This window comes from Prinia subflava, chromosome 1, assembly GCF_021018805.1.
Source record: "Prinia subflava isolate CZ2003 ecotype Zambia chromosome 1, Cam_Psub_1.2, whole genome shotgun sequence".
Lineage (NCBI taxonomy): Eukaryota > Metazoa > Chordata > Aves > Passeriformes > Cisticolidae > Prinia > Prinia subflava.
Window position 1 is genome coordinate 92,637,394 of NC_086247.1, and position 15,040 is coordinate 92,652,433.

The 15,040-nt window shown below is 42.6% G+C and overlaps 1 protein-coding gene across 3 annotated transcripts in view; it reads left to right on the forward strand.

The window, feature by feature from the left end:
• The window catches only part of LOC134553672 (uncharacterized), a 79,194-nt gene that overhangs the window by 51,640 nt on the left and 12,514 nt on the right, over positions 1–15,040 (forward strand). For 2 of the 3 annotated variants that reach the window (XR_010081135.1, XM_063403626.1), the window contains one exon: positions 14,836–15,008. The exons of the other annotated variant lie outside the window; for it this stretch is intronic. Coding sequence is in view for 1 of the 2 variants with exons in the window: in XM_063403626.1 (XP_063259696.1) it covers positions 14,836–15,008 (173 nt within the window). In the remaining variant the exon portion in view is untranslated. The remainder of the gene's footprint in view (positions 1–14,835; positions 15,009–15,040) is intronic. 3 annotated transcript variants of the gene reach the window in all.

Below are 15,040 nucleotides of genomic sequence, written 5' to 3' on the forward strand. Positions count from 1 at the left end.
AACTGAAATAGCCCCATCTGCACAAGCAGGTCATTCACTAGAAGGTGTGAGCAGTAGTGAGGACAGAGGTTTTTCAGGCTGGTGATGGCAGGTTCAACACATCCAGTGTTCCTGTCAATGTCAGTATTTTTCAGCCTGAGGGAAAATGCAGCCTGATGCAAACTGCATGAGTGTTGTGGCACTCAAATGGGGAGCATTTCTATAATCAGTCTATTTCGTGAAATGAAAGGAGAAGACCCACTGTGACATGCTGAGATATATGTTGTTAATTGCTCGTCATAACAATTCTGTTTCTTCAGTAAGATATCTCTTTTCCCTTACCTCCTCTCCCTATGAAATGATCTTGTCAATATGGAAAAAGCAACCCTGAGGAATCTATAATTTAATGAAAAATTGCTGTTGCCATGGCATAGAGTTCAGACATTTATATTGAAATAATTTCTCAGTCTTCATTTGCATCCCCTGACTCTCTAAACAGCTATATCAGCTGTTAAGATTTGAACAATTAAAAATGCTCAATTATTAAGGAGAAATTAAAAGAAGTAATCAGCTTAAAACAATTTCAGCTCAAAAAAGCCTTCCCAGGCAGCTCATGGGAAAAGCATATTTGTATGCTGTTAACATCCCAAATTGACTTAAGTTAAAATACACCGGGGCAAGATTAAACCAATGCAAAGACAGTGGAAAAAGAATCAGTGTTTTCTTTTCATTGTGAACAATAAGAAATTTCATCAGTTTTTGTTGTTAAGATGTCATATGAAAATACTATGCTGAAGCCTACTGTGCAGGCTGTTACAGTTTCCTAAATGAGACTGTGCTATAGATTTCCTGGCATCTACTGAATCCCTCTGTTTATTTGACTGAAAAATTTGTACCAGGGTTGTTCTTGTTCCACCTTCAGTGACTGAACATGAAAGAATTTTTTCTCTTGTTTTTTTTTTGGGGGGTTGGTTTGTTTGTTTGTTTTCAATTCCTTGGTTTTGTTATTGGGTATAATAAAGTTTTTCAGTCCTAGTGAACTGATAGTAACTGGGTTGAACTTAACACAAAGAGAGGCAGATGGTACCTACACCTCCTTTGCTATTCCTAAGACACCTATTGCCATAGTTAGAAGCCTCTGCTGTTATCATCTTGGATGTCTGCAGGATAGATGCTGCAAACTGCACTGCAGCTCACCAGATGATTTTGTGGCACATGGGGTGGTGCAATCTGTTGTACAATCACCAAGAGCATTGGCCAGCTTGTATGCCCCAGGTTAAAAAGCCTAAAACCATAAAAGTTTGGCTCCTGCCCCTTTAGATATCCTGAGCCAAACTTTGGGAATGTACAGCTGAGAAGTAAGAGTTTGTGTTTGCATTTTATTTCTGTCACTAAAGATTTTAGCTCAGATTAGACACAGGCAAGAGAACCAGGCCTTCCTGGGACACTCAGTTTCAAACCTCAAAGTCCTAGGGTCTTTGTGCCCTATCCTGTGTGCTTCTTTTAGTGCCCTGCTCTCCAGTATGCCAGTGTTGTTCCTTTTCTTTTCCTCCCTCTTCCCTTCCCTTTTGAGAATATCTATTTCACTGTATATTTGACCCTCAGTCATTTTCACATCTGTGGTTGAAATTCACCTCTCGAACAAAGTTCAAACAGCACCTTGGGCACTTCCAGACGCTCCTAGACTTTGAGAAGTGAGTCATGCTTGTGCATTGTGGTCTGGGACTGTCCTGAATGACATCACTGACCTTGGTTTGATGATTTCACTCCTGCGTGGGTGAACCTCAAGCCACTGCTTTGAAAATGAAGCTTACTTTACTCAGAGGGAGGCCCTTCACCTTTGTGCCATTCCACACAGTGTCCCTACACCTGGGTTAACCTGGAAGTCCTAATGGTTTTTAACTTGGTGAGTTAAAAGGCAATGATGGTCCAAGAATAGTTTACTTTTTTCAGACTTCCCACTCATATTCCCCACTTTGTCTCCAGGCCAGCTGATATACAGATGGTCCTTTTAACAGCTATTTAAGAGATAGCTTTATGGTGCAAGGTATGGTCTCTTTCCCAGTCCAGGATGATTCCTCCAGAAGATCTGTTTGCTTACTTGATATAAGATTATTTTTCTAGCCTACAGCAGTCTGGAAAGCTGAGGTTGTTTGCCTGGAGGATTGGTTGTTATTTGCTTTTTTCCCCAGCCTACAGCATGAGTGAGGCAGAGGAGGAGGAAAAGGTGCAGGTGAAAATCTTCTAACCTCAAATGTTTGATGAATAGTTAGTTTTGTTATTCTAACCTCATATATCCATCTTAGGGTTGATGAAGGGGTAGAAAATAATTGTGGACAAGAAATTTCTTAAACTTATCTGGCATAGGCAGTCCATCTCTGAACTTCAAGATTCATGTACTTATTCCTAAAGTGTCCAAAAAAATTAATATTTTGGTTTTGTATTCCCAAGTGACTGAGTCACTGAATATTAATAATCAAATTACTAGTGATTAATGTGGTCAAGAAAAAATGAAGCTTCCAACAAATTCTCACCACCCACCTGGAGATACTCCATTTCTTTTCTATATGGAACACATTCCAAACTTTTAACTCACCTTGTAAATCAGTTGTAACTTCTTGGGCACATCAGCGCACAGTGGTAGCTGATGCTCTGTCTATTTTGCCAAGCTGGCTCAGTATCATGCTGTGACCAAAACAGGTTCTTCATCTGTCATTTAAGAAAAATATTTTTACTGCTTAGAGTTTCAAAGCAGAGGTAGTTGAATAAAATATTTATTAGGGCCTGGTGAGGTACTGTCAAAATGTGCAATGAACTCTGAAGACATGGATGATATTTATTAAAACTAATTTTGCTCTCATACAAAATTTGTTCAATAAACATGCTCCTGTTTAAGTGTTGAAGCTTATATAATATGCTAGGTAGGTCCAAAGGCTGCCCAATAATGGTTGTATGACATAGATTTTTCTTAGACTCCTTGATTTCCTGTTTGGTCCAATAGAAACAGATGAATCTTGGTCTCACATACATGGACAGCCACAATTAATAAGTGCATGCATGTTTCATCTGTATTTTATAGAAACATATCAGAGATGAGCATGAGCTTGGATTTTTGGTGCTAGTTACAGGAATGAAGCTTTCCTAGTGCATCAATTCCTTAGTGAAAGAAGTCTTTCTGTAGAAAGTATTTTAAGTGGGATTATTACCGTCCTTTGAAACACTGATGAAATCTTCACAGGAATTAGGTGAGAATGTTTGTCAGTAAGAACACCCAAGTTGTGTCCAAGAGCTAAACTGACTTTTGATCCCTCAGAATTACCTCTTGAGAACCCTTCTTGACTGCCTCTGCAAAAGCAGATTTAACTTTAATATGTTTTGCCTCCAAAGTCCTTCTTACCCTCTGCTCAGTGAATAAATAAAATGCTTTCAGATAGGTAAATATTACCCTTTCATAACAAGAAAAAAGGATACGCTGTTGTGAGCATGTCTTGGTTTGAAAGACAGATATCTGCTAGGAAGGGGCAGGACCTCCCTAGAGATGGAGAATTCAAATCCCCTCCCTCCAAATTATTCCAATTAAAAGGAAAATTTAAGGAGCTTTCAGGCAGAGGTATGGGGGTAGGAATAACAGTTCTTTACTAGTATATATGACAAAACGACAAACAAACAACAACTACAGCATCAATAATAAACAGAACCAAGAACCTTGAGGGCTTTCTTTTACAAAAGCCCAGAGCAGTTTGATCTGGGTGCCCCTGCAGGACTCCGAGAGGCCGAACTGGAAGGAAGGAAAAGTCCCGGGCTGGTGGATGAGATGAGGAGCTCTGCGCTGGCCGCTGGAACAGCAGGGGTGTCCCGGCAGGGCTGGGCAGTGCAGGGCTACAGAGTAGCAGGAGAGCCTCAAAGGTCCGAAGAAGCAGCGGCGGTGGTGGGAGAGGCTGGAGAAAGCAAGTTCAGGATTCCCGGGTACACAGCAGATGAGATAGATTTCCCAGGACGAGGCAGAGGCAGAGGGCAGCCTGACCGTCCTCCTCGGCGCTAAGAGCAAGAGTGCCTCCCCCTCCCCCTCTGAGGGACACTCCCAGGGACTCAGAAACAATCGGTGTAGCCTCGTGCTGCCATATCCCTCAAGCACTCTTTTTGTTCTGACTAAGTAGTCATTAAGGCTTCTTGGAAACTTATGGGAAAAAATTCTGTGAGAAGAGGAAAAAAAAAACAAAACCAAATCTAACCCCCAACAGAGCATCTGACCTTTCTTTGGTCTTTTTTCCACTTCTCAGTGAAGCAAACAAAACCATGTAAATCTCAAATACTCATGCGAGAGAAGAAAGAGGGACAGGCCATGGCTTCTCTTTTTTTGGATCAAGAAGCAGCTCCCACAGACACTGAACAGAAAGAAGCTCCCGTTGTGCACAGGCTGCACAGACATGTGAAAGAAGCAGCCTGTTGTTTCAATATTAGTGTCATAAATATGTGTGTAAGTCCATAGCGTGTTGCTGCAAAGTTGTTTGTCTCCCAGTAGCCTCCCAGGAAATGTGTGAATATGTTTGCATTGCTTGTTCACAGCTCTGGAACTTAGAGCTGCTGCCTCACCAAGCAGAGGAGGGTGAGTTTAGATTTGTTTGGGAAGCTGACTCTGATGTGGCTTCCTCCTGTTTGCCTGGTATCAGCTCTTGCTGACAGTATTCTGCAAGGGAATTTCCCTTAGGAAGAAAGGTTTTTCTTGGACAAGTGCTTCTCTGAAGGATGCATAAAGGAAAATAGCACTGGTAATGTCAAGTAGGAAAAAATAACTGTAAGAGCTCCAGCAGGCCTCCCTAAATATTAGCACATGTTCTAAGATACAGAGAATAAGAATAATAAGTAATTACTATAGAAAAACATATTTTATATATGCTTTTGTTATCCACAAAGCCAATCTTGTATTTGAACAAAAGGTCCTCTCATACAATGTCAATTTTATATTCCTACCGTTTATATGAGTGTATGAAATTTCATAGTTCTATAGTGCAGAAATATGATAATTAGCTGCTTAAATATTTAAATAACGAAAAGCTGTTGATAGCATGGTCCACCAAGTCTGAATACTATACGAAAAATGGCAGAATATATGCAGGAACTGTGTAATTGCACAGTTTGTTAAGCCCTTATATTTTGAATTGATGAGACATCATCTTGTGTTTGTATGTATACATATATATATATATATATATTTGCAAATGAAATAAAACTTTCATCATTTGATGCTTCAACTGCTAATTGTAATGTAGGATCCAATACACCAATAAACATCTACAGTAAATAGAAGCTGACTATAGTTCAAGAGTAAGCTTCTCCCATATCTCCATCTCTAAGTGGACATAATCCCATTTTTCCTTATTCTCTCCCCAAAGTATTTTTTTCCATGTTACAAACAGTCCCAGCTGTCAACCCAGCAGTCATTCTTACCACATAGCTTAAGTCTGAAAAGGAGGGCCATATTCTATCATAGCTATTGAGCCATGAAGGAAAGGTGCATCAGATCTCCTGCTTCAGATTTTGACTGATAGGGACAAGCAATAAGAAGAGAAACTTCTCTCTCATCTTCTGTCTCTGCTCAATTCAAAACCTCTGGACTCCACCTACTTCCCTGAGCTCTCTATTGCCTTTTCTCTGTGCTTCCTCTGAGGGGTTGTTCCCTCTGCTGTCCTTAATGATATGTTTGACTCCCTGAATTTAGAAAGGGCAGTGACCCAGATTGTTGTTTTTTCTGTTAGCAGGGATGAAAAGAGAAGGAAATATTAACAATTTTTTCCATTTACCTGTATCTTTAAAAGTCTATTTAAAATTTTGTTTGTATTATGGGAGTGTTATATACACATTTTTTCTTCTTTCTCCAAGTTGTCTCTCATTTCCTTGCTGACCTTTTAATGTAACAAGCCTGGAAATTTTTCTTCTTGTTTTCAGTGGGGAAGCTCCAATACTCCTGGAAACAGAGATACCTGTGTCAATCAGTAAGTGACTGAACAATTATTAGCACATCCAGATTACTGGACTGCTGTGGAGTACTTGGACCAACTTGTACCTTCATAAGCAAAAATACAGTTGCTTCAGCTGAACAATATGATGGAGAGGGAACACTAGAGTGTGCTTTCTATTTTATTAACATTTCTCTGTTCAGGTCCTCAGGAAACCTCTGACCAGTATTTATTTGAAGATGTCTCTGTCCAGGATAATATTATGATTAGAATCAAAGGAAGCAGAAAAAAAAAGTTTTCTTACTGAAATAAAGAGAAGGACACTTATTTCCCCAGCTTAAAGAACTTCTGGAAGAGTAACCCAAGATAGGACTTGGCAACTGCTTATTATGCTCTCTGCCAAATAATGCATAGAGATCTAGCAAATCTAGTTATTAAGCAGGCTAAGCAGGATGCAGGATGAGCCTGTTTGAAACGGCACAGAAATACGAGCACGCTACTCAGCAGAGGACCAAAAATGCACGGATTATGAACAGCAGTCACTGAGGCCTTGTGTTAACTAAGATCAGAGTCAAGAGCAGGAGAGAAGCAGAGAGGGAAAATGAGTGTTGCTGAGGCTTGTGTGCTGCTCTTGGCACTCCACCTACTCTTGCTATTATTACTTTGCTTGGCTTTTAGCTGATAAATAAAATATGGAGTAGTGTCTAGAAATGCAGACAGAAGACAGTCCATCTAGTGCTGCCTGATTGCTGGGTGCTGCAGCTGCTGCTCTTATGAGCTATCTTTTTGGAATTAAAATGATGGGAACCAGCGGCATTTTATGGACTGGGACTAGCCATAATGGTTTACAGTAACAGACCATGAATACAGTGGTTGAGAGAAGTATAAAGGTTTTATTCCTAGGCAGATCCTGGGAATAGCATTTAGACAGTCCAGAGAGTCTGGTCTGTAGCTGAACTGAACTGGCACCAGTTGCTAGAGCAGATTGCATAAGTGCCCCAAAAGGGATGGCAGAGAATAGCTTTCCAACTCCCAAGAGCAGAGGGATCCTATTGAGGGAAGTTGTCTCAGCTGCCAGGGAAGTTTTTCTTCCATGTCAGTGGTCTGAAAAATATCTCTATTTTCCCCTTTGCAATCAAAAGCAAAAGCTGGCTTTTGAAAGACTATTTTAAAAGTAACAGAGCTTCAGGCTTCTCAGGCTTGATCTTCCAAAATTTTAAAGGAAGCTCACAAAAGCTTGTATTCTGCAAAGAGACACTTGGCAGAGGCAATCTCTGCCTAGCATCTTCCTAAAAGGTGACTGCTGACTCAGTATGGAGGATAATTCACTCGCTATTTTAAAGCTGGGGAAGGTGCAACTTAATTTACTTCTGTAGCTGTATGGTCTCTCTTTTTCAGTATTGGGGAGGAAGTGCTGCTTCTTCCAACTGAAATCCTGCATGGGTGTGATGGAGAGAAATCTTACCAGGAACAGTGTGGCTGTGCCTTCCTAGGTAGCTTCTCTACCCTCCCAAGAGGATATTCATTTTGTGGCTGTGTACTTGGAAAAGGGGTGAGCCCTGACTCACTGAATTTTGCTGTGCCTTGAAGAAAACGGCGGAGAGCAGCAGCTTGCATTCTTCAGGATTTCTGGGGCAGTAGACCAGGAGAGATCTCCCGTATCTTTTTTCAGCCTGCTTTGGCTTTCCTTTCTTGCCTGGTGAAGGAGGGCCTCCATGTGCTTGGGGCTTTACTCCGAGCTCAGGGGCTGGGTTTGCGAATGGCTTTCGAATGTTAGCCAAAAATATTCGTCTGTGCATGTGTATGTGGAGCGTGGGGGAGGGACCGCTGCTCCCTTGTGCAGTCGCACAGAACAAGCCACAATCTGGCGTGCTTTTGGTTATTAATAGCTAGAATATGGAAGTAGGGCAAATATCAATCCTGATTTATCCTGACCTGAATAATCCGTATAGTCTTCAGGCCATAGACTAGCGATTCTGTCTCTAGCTGTCACATTCTTGAATTTTAGGAAGTGATATCTGTGACCATTTTGTGTCATGATGATCAATGTCACATTAAAGAGAGAAGCCTGCAGGCAGGCGTTTGAGCTGTGTGAGCGCTGCATGATTAGGGAGGCGCTGGGGTGGGGATCCTGCTCGCTGTCACTCCTGCTCCCTGTCACTCCGCGCTGCCTGAGACCATGAGACAAAAGATCCCAAGGGAGAGGTCACCCTGGCCTGGGGCTGCTCCGCTGGGGAGGGGGGACCGAGGAAGATGCTCTGAGAGGCAGGTCACAGGCGGAGGAGAGGAGTCACAGAGCCGTGAAACAGCACTGAAGGAGGCAGGAGATGTTAGATTCAGGAGTGGGAGTGGGGAGTGAAAGAGGCAGAGCTGTGCAAAACCTGATATCCCTATGGTTAACCATTTCTTGGCATTATCAGGGTATTCAGCTGCTAGAAGATGGGCTTTTTCTCTCCTTTTTTTTTTTTTTTCTTGAAATCATGAATACATTGAATCCCATAGTTTTGATCTCCTCTCAGCTTGCAATATGTTGTTCTTCACACCTATTCTTGAAATCATGGCAACTTTTTTTACCAAATCTGTAGATTTCCCATTGTGGCCTATGAACACTTCTAGCATGTGAAGGATGTGAGTCAAGCAAAAGGGTATTAGTTGTGACAAATCCAACAAAAATATGCCTGAGACACAAATCAGAAGTCCTCATTTGGTCAGGTTTCCCACTGGCTTCTCCATGAACTGACATGATTCTTGAGTGAAGCATGCAAGCTGGAAGAATAGGGTGCACATTTGCATCCTCTTATTGTTCTGAGCATTATTCTGGCAACAATTTTCTTTTTCTGGATGGGCACACAAAAAAAAGCAATAAATATTATTGCTGATTACATTTTAGAAACTACAGGCATTGTTGGAACGCAGGCTTTTTTATTAAGGGTAGAACGAGTATAACGGGAAACAAGTTCTTGCCCAGAAGTATTTAAAGACTAATATTAAATCAAAACACGATGTAAGAAACAAGACTAGCATGAAACAAAGATGGTTTTGCTAACAGTGTGCCGTTATTTAAGCCAGCTAATGAACAAATTGATAGCTTCAAATCACCTAGCATTTTGCATGTGATGTGGCATAGTTCTGTTCTAACGCAGATAAGTAAATAAAAAACCTGGTTTCTAACCAGCTAATTTCTGGGGGTGCAGTATTATACCCAGAGCAAATTAGTCCATTTTTAAATGCTGCGTTTCAGTGCTAGAAGCTTAAGTGCCAGTGTGAAACCTCGCAGCCTTCCATGCTGTAGCTAAGCAGCCGTGGTTACATGTGCCTCCCCTCCCACAAGGCACAGCAGACAAGGATGTACTATAGATACTACAGTTCCCTGGCTCTTCCCTGCAGATTTCACACTCTTCCCTCAACAAATGGGAGCCTCCATTCGCCTTCACTTGTGGGAAGCTCTCGGGCAGAATGGCAGGCAGGGGATGCTGCCGCCTTCCCAGCCTTTGTCTGGGAGCAAAGGGCTCTTATGGCAGCGCTCCCTTTCCTCTCCCAGCCAGGGAAACCACAGGGCCCCCGTCCTGACCCAGCCCGGGAGGCTGAGATTCCCACAGGCAGGGAAGACGGAGCGGGCCGGGATTTTCCCGTGCTTCTGAAAGGCAGGTGCTGGCTGTCCGGGTGTCTGCTTGTGTGTCCCATGGGAAGCGCGAACCAGCGCTGGGGCGCTGCGGCTTGAGCCCGTGTCTGTGAGCCGAGCTTGTCAGCGGCAAGCTATTCTTGTTGGATTTCCAAGTAAACATCAGACAGATCCTTACCCCTTTGAGCCGTCATAGTCTGCCAAGAAAACTGTCTGAACTTTGAAATTTCTCCTTTTATTTTCCGCCTTCCTGACCCTGCCTCCGCCGCCGACAGCAGGTCCCTCATGTCAGGGGAATGTCCTGCAGGCACAACACAGGGAAATGGAGGAGGGGAAATCTCACCTCCAGAAATCCTGTTTGGCGAGACAAGGATGTCTGGGCCTGCGAGAGGGACGGGGCAGGCAGCTCGGAGCGGCCGGGGCTCCTGGATGAGCCTCTCCCCGGGCCTGCACAAGCTGCTCTCGGCGGGGAGGGGGCAGGGCACGGTGACAGCGGCTCGGGTGACAGGCGACAGCTCATTAAGCTGTCACGGCGCCATGGCAACAGCGCGCACGGCATCCGCCTCTAAGGCAAACACGCAGCCTTTGATCAGCTTTGCTCTGATTACACCGGCGGGTTCAGCCGAGCCGGGGCTCCTCGGAGCTGCGGACTTTGCCGCTGGAGGAACAGGCCCTGGCTCTGCCGCTCACAGGGACGCCTTTATCGGGTTGCGTTTGGCCGTGTCCGGTTCCTTCCCAGCGCTGCTGCGGAGGGTCAGCTTCGCCCTGCTCTGAAGCTGCGTGCAGGCAGCAGCCTTGGCCGTGGTTGCCTCCACTCCCATGGCTGCCTTAGTGAGGTTCTGGGGGGGCCCACTCAGCGCCTGAATACACAGTCTGTGGGAAGGGACAGGCTTGGAAGGGCTTCTGGTGCATGATCCACACCTTCCTTGGGCTTCCTTGGGCCCTGCGACTGAGATAATAAAACTCTAAAAATGCTGAAGTATCTTATCCTTCTGGTTGTTTTTCCTTTAGGATATGACATAAATTTCATAAAGCTAACAGTCTGAATTCTGGAATAAAGAGCATTAGCCATACTCCAGAACAGAACACCTTTTTGCTTTGAAGAATGAGCAGCTCTGGAAGTGGTGTTTGAAGATAATTTCGTATTATGCCTGAGGTGCTGCATGCAAAGTATTTATTAATTACTAAATGTAGTAGTAGGGTTTTGGTCCTTGGAAATGGTGAGGACTTCTGGCCCTTAGAGATTTCTTTGGTGAACAAATGATCCAGCTCTGCTGAATCAATGGGGTTTCTTACACTGATTTTATACATTCTGGCTAATGTCCAATCTGACCTCCCTCAGCTTCTGTCTGTGTGTTTGAACAGTTAGATCATATTTGGCAGCTAGCAATATATTTTTGAATCTTTTATACCAAAATGAATCTCAGTGAATTGCAGGTTATCAAAACACAAGCTTGCCTTACTGCAAAGAAAGCATTGCTGTTTGCTTTTCAAAGCCCAGTCTGGTATTTCTTCTCATGTTGTGGAACAGCACTGTAAACAACACAAGGGAATAGAGGCATGGTTCGTATACATCCTGACAGTGAGCAGGTCTGTAAATACAGATGTTTTAGGAAAGAATCCTTGTGATGGATCCGTTTGACATAGGCTTACCAAATGTCGCAGGGGGTTGCATCTTTGCTATGCCATTCAGGTCAAATCCTTAATAAAAGTCTCCTTTTTCTTGTAATTCATAAAACCTACAACTTCTTCCCTAAACAAACACCTTTCTCTCTTCCTGAAACCCTCTTTGTCCAGACATGTGCCACAGGATTCTTCTGTTCATGGAGGAATTCCTGCTGGACCCAGCTTCAGGTCAGGTGATGCCCATCTCCTATCCTTGCCTTTTGCATAGAAGATGACCGAGAGTCAAAGCCAGTCTGCAATGGAAGGTCTGTAAGCAGTGCTTAGAGCTGCAGTTTCCAGCCTCAGTGGTGTTTGTCAGAGTAGGAGCCAGCCAGCCTAAAGGGTGTGCTGAGCTGTACACATCCCAGTTACCTGTCATCACGTACAGTCTATACCACGCTGACTGTCATTTGTTTTTAGCGTAGGTAATCACTGGCATGTTCTTTTAAGTGAGATTCATACATGCTGATTACATTTACTGCATAAATTACTTCATTATTAAAATCAGGTCATTTGAGCCCCAAAACCATTAACATGCAAACTATTACCATAATTTCATAAGCTAATAAATCAAGCACAGGAAAAGAATTAAGCGGTTCCTAGTGATAAGTGTTTCTTCAGAGATTAAGAAACACAATTTTCTTATGCATATATTAACATTTTAAAAGTAAATTCATGCAAAAGCAATTTTTCTGCATATATAAAACTTATGTTTAATAATCTCTACACTCAGCCTCCAGAGCTGCTTCAAAATTCATGATTTTTTTCTCAAATCACTGTACAGGAATTTGATGTTGAACCAGTCAGCTTGTTTCTGTATACCCTACCTGTAAAACACTTTATGCCTTTATTAAACAGTCAAAGCTAAGAAATAAAACAAGCCAAGATACAATTTAAAAGAAAAATAGCTTTAGTTCATCTTACATAATGAACTGTTCCTCAAAGGTTAATTTTGTATTCTTAATATTAAGCAGTAACAATGAAATTGTTCTTATCTCTATAATTGCAATCGAGAACTGTGGCTGTCATTTTACTAAAATGGTGCATTAAAACTGATTTAACTCTCATTTCTTACATAATATAATATAATATTGGCCAGAATAATGCAAAGATAGACTCTTCTACTGACATTACTGACTAGTTTTAAAATAATGCAGTAACACCACTGTTACAGGAAAACAAAGAAAATTCCAATGTAGATGAAATTGTAATAAGCAACAGATGACAATGCCCAAGTATTTTACTATATTGCAAGATGTCCATGATTTATTTATGTTTAGCTTGTTTTGTTTTCCAGGTCGTAGCCTACTGTTTTAATTTGTTTAGTTTATTTCTTTTTCGGTATGAGGCACCGAATGTATTTGCTTCAGGGAATAAGAGAATGTGTTTTCAGAATGGTGCTCACCATACTTGGTTATTTCGGGTCTCTTGGTTGCTGCAGCAATACCACAGCCTCCCACTTTTCTATCCCACTTGTGAAAAGACACTCAGAGAGCTTTTAGCAATGGCTTGTGCTTGCTGCTCTGTAATGACTCTCTTGACAAAGACAACACCACAGTGAGAACTGCCTCTCTGGGGAGGGTTGGTTTGTCCTGTCTCTCTCCCTGCACCAGTTCACCCAGGGGCCAGCTAAGGACCTCGGCTCTTGGTAGGGAGGAGGTGACAACAAGGGACGAGGACACCCCTTGTTGTGGGCGCTGCTTGCTGCCTCAGATTTGCGCCATTTGCAGCCACAACCACAGCCTCAGCCCTGGGAGAGAGAGAGCCTTGGCCTGAGCTCAGCCACAGGCAGCTGAGGTAGGGGGACAGCATTCAGCCTGTGCAGGACAGGAGGCAAAATAGAGGACATGTTAGGGCCACTCTTGTTACCGAGGTGTAGCTCACGTGGTGGATGAATTAGACCTGTGGCTCAGAAGGACAAGTATTAATTACCTAAATAAGGGAACAGCACTGTTGATATGAAGCTTTCCATGTCTGTTGTCCTCATCGTTCTGTGTCCCTTCCTTGCCCTTTTGCCCATCAGAAAGTACATGGATACTGTAAATCTCTCAAATTATTAGCATTCTCCTTACCTTCCCCCTGCTGCAGGATTCAGCACTTCATTCCTCAGTTATGGTCTCTTTTACATTCTTAATTTCAAACCAGATATTGAACTACTGCTGCTCCTGGCAGGTCTTCAGTTTGTTTGGAGGCTGTGTGTGCTATTGTATATGCATAAATCATTTCTATCTGTTCAGGATTCTGCTGGGCTGTGTTTCAGATATGTCTTCAGAGGAGTTTATCAAAACTCCATTCCAGGTCATAAATTAATTTTTGAGTGTTTGTGTAATTAATTGGACAACAGAGATGATGTATCTAGCACAGAGCAGGTGACAACACCCATGTGAAATGAGAATTTTCTAATCAAAATGTGAGTAATCCCAGTAAAATTGTTATGGAGTATTTGGCAGTGTTGCTTTCCATATTGCTGAAGCTGAATATTAAAAAGGAGATTTGATATCTCGTCTGGACAAATTGGCATGATTTGGGCATTTTTACAACTCAACAGTCCCCCTTAAAGATAAATGGAGGTGACTGCAAATGCAAAACATGGCTTGATTGCTTTGTTCTTATATACTAGAATCCCATTGAAGTCAAAGACATATTACTCACCTGAATAAAATTTCTGGGTCAGGTTCCACATTTACATGAATGAATATGTGTAAAAACAAGAATTTGAATTTCCAGGATTCTGTGAAAATTATACTCAGGTAACACTGCTATCTTCCCTTTTAAAATGGTAATGAGTCTTCTGAATGTGCAACACCCAACGTGAAGTACTTCACTTAGCCAGACAGTGTCCTAATTTTCAGCAGTGTGTCAGGAGAAGATTCCTCCAGGCAGTGTTTAGTGCACCTACCCAAACTTCTGCTCTCACTGCCTCTCAGAGGAATGTGTTCCTCTCCACATGCTGGAAGGGAAATCTCAGAAGACATTTAGCTGGCAAAAAAGGGGCATTTCTGCCCAGGTTCATTGAATGTTCTCTCAAGAGAACAACAGAGAAAATAATTTGAACCACAGCACTTACGTTTCAGTGTTAGGTTTTTTTCCACTGTTGCTCATACGGCCATCCTTTCACTCTATTTGTCTTCTTCTCTGTAAACTTTTCCCCCCTGACAAAGAGGTAATTTCAGCTTGGAAGTAATTTCTAGCATAAACTGGTTTCTGGTGCACCTGTTGATCAAACTTACTAAGCAATAGGAAAGGATATTTTAAAAATCAGTCTTTGAATGACAGCTTACTCATTCCCTTAAATACTTATTCATTCACTAATCTGACCACTTCTGAACTACTCCTAGCACATCATGTGAACTTTCTGGCTCGTGAAGGAAGAAAATGGAGACAAGTGAGCTATGTTTTCTGTGCCTGGCAATCAGAGTGCACATTGGTGGCAGGAGGCTGAACAAACATTCAAATCCATCTCTAATGGACTCCTTTAATACAAAAAACTGCTTTACATGGAATTGTGTGAGGGCTTCACTGTACACACAGAGGTCAGAGCCAGGAAGGTCAGGAAGAGTCAGGCTGAGGCATTTGATTTCTCTGGACTGTTTTCTTCCTGCATGTCTGCAGTGGCTGCTGTGTTTCCATGTAGCTGTGTAACCCATCCCAGGAAACATGGACATTTCTCAAGCACCACTACCAGGAGGGAAGCAGACTGTCATCCTACTCCTTACTCCCTGTGGCAAGGAATATTCTCCAGTGTTTGGGGAACACTGCTACGCAGTCAACACTCCTGCTCTGAGGTATGAGGGCTTCTCTCCTTATTTTCCAGGAA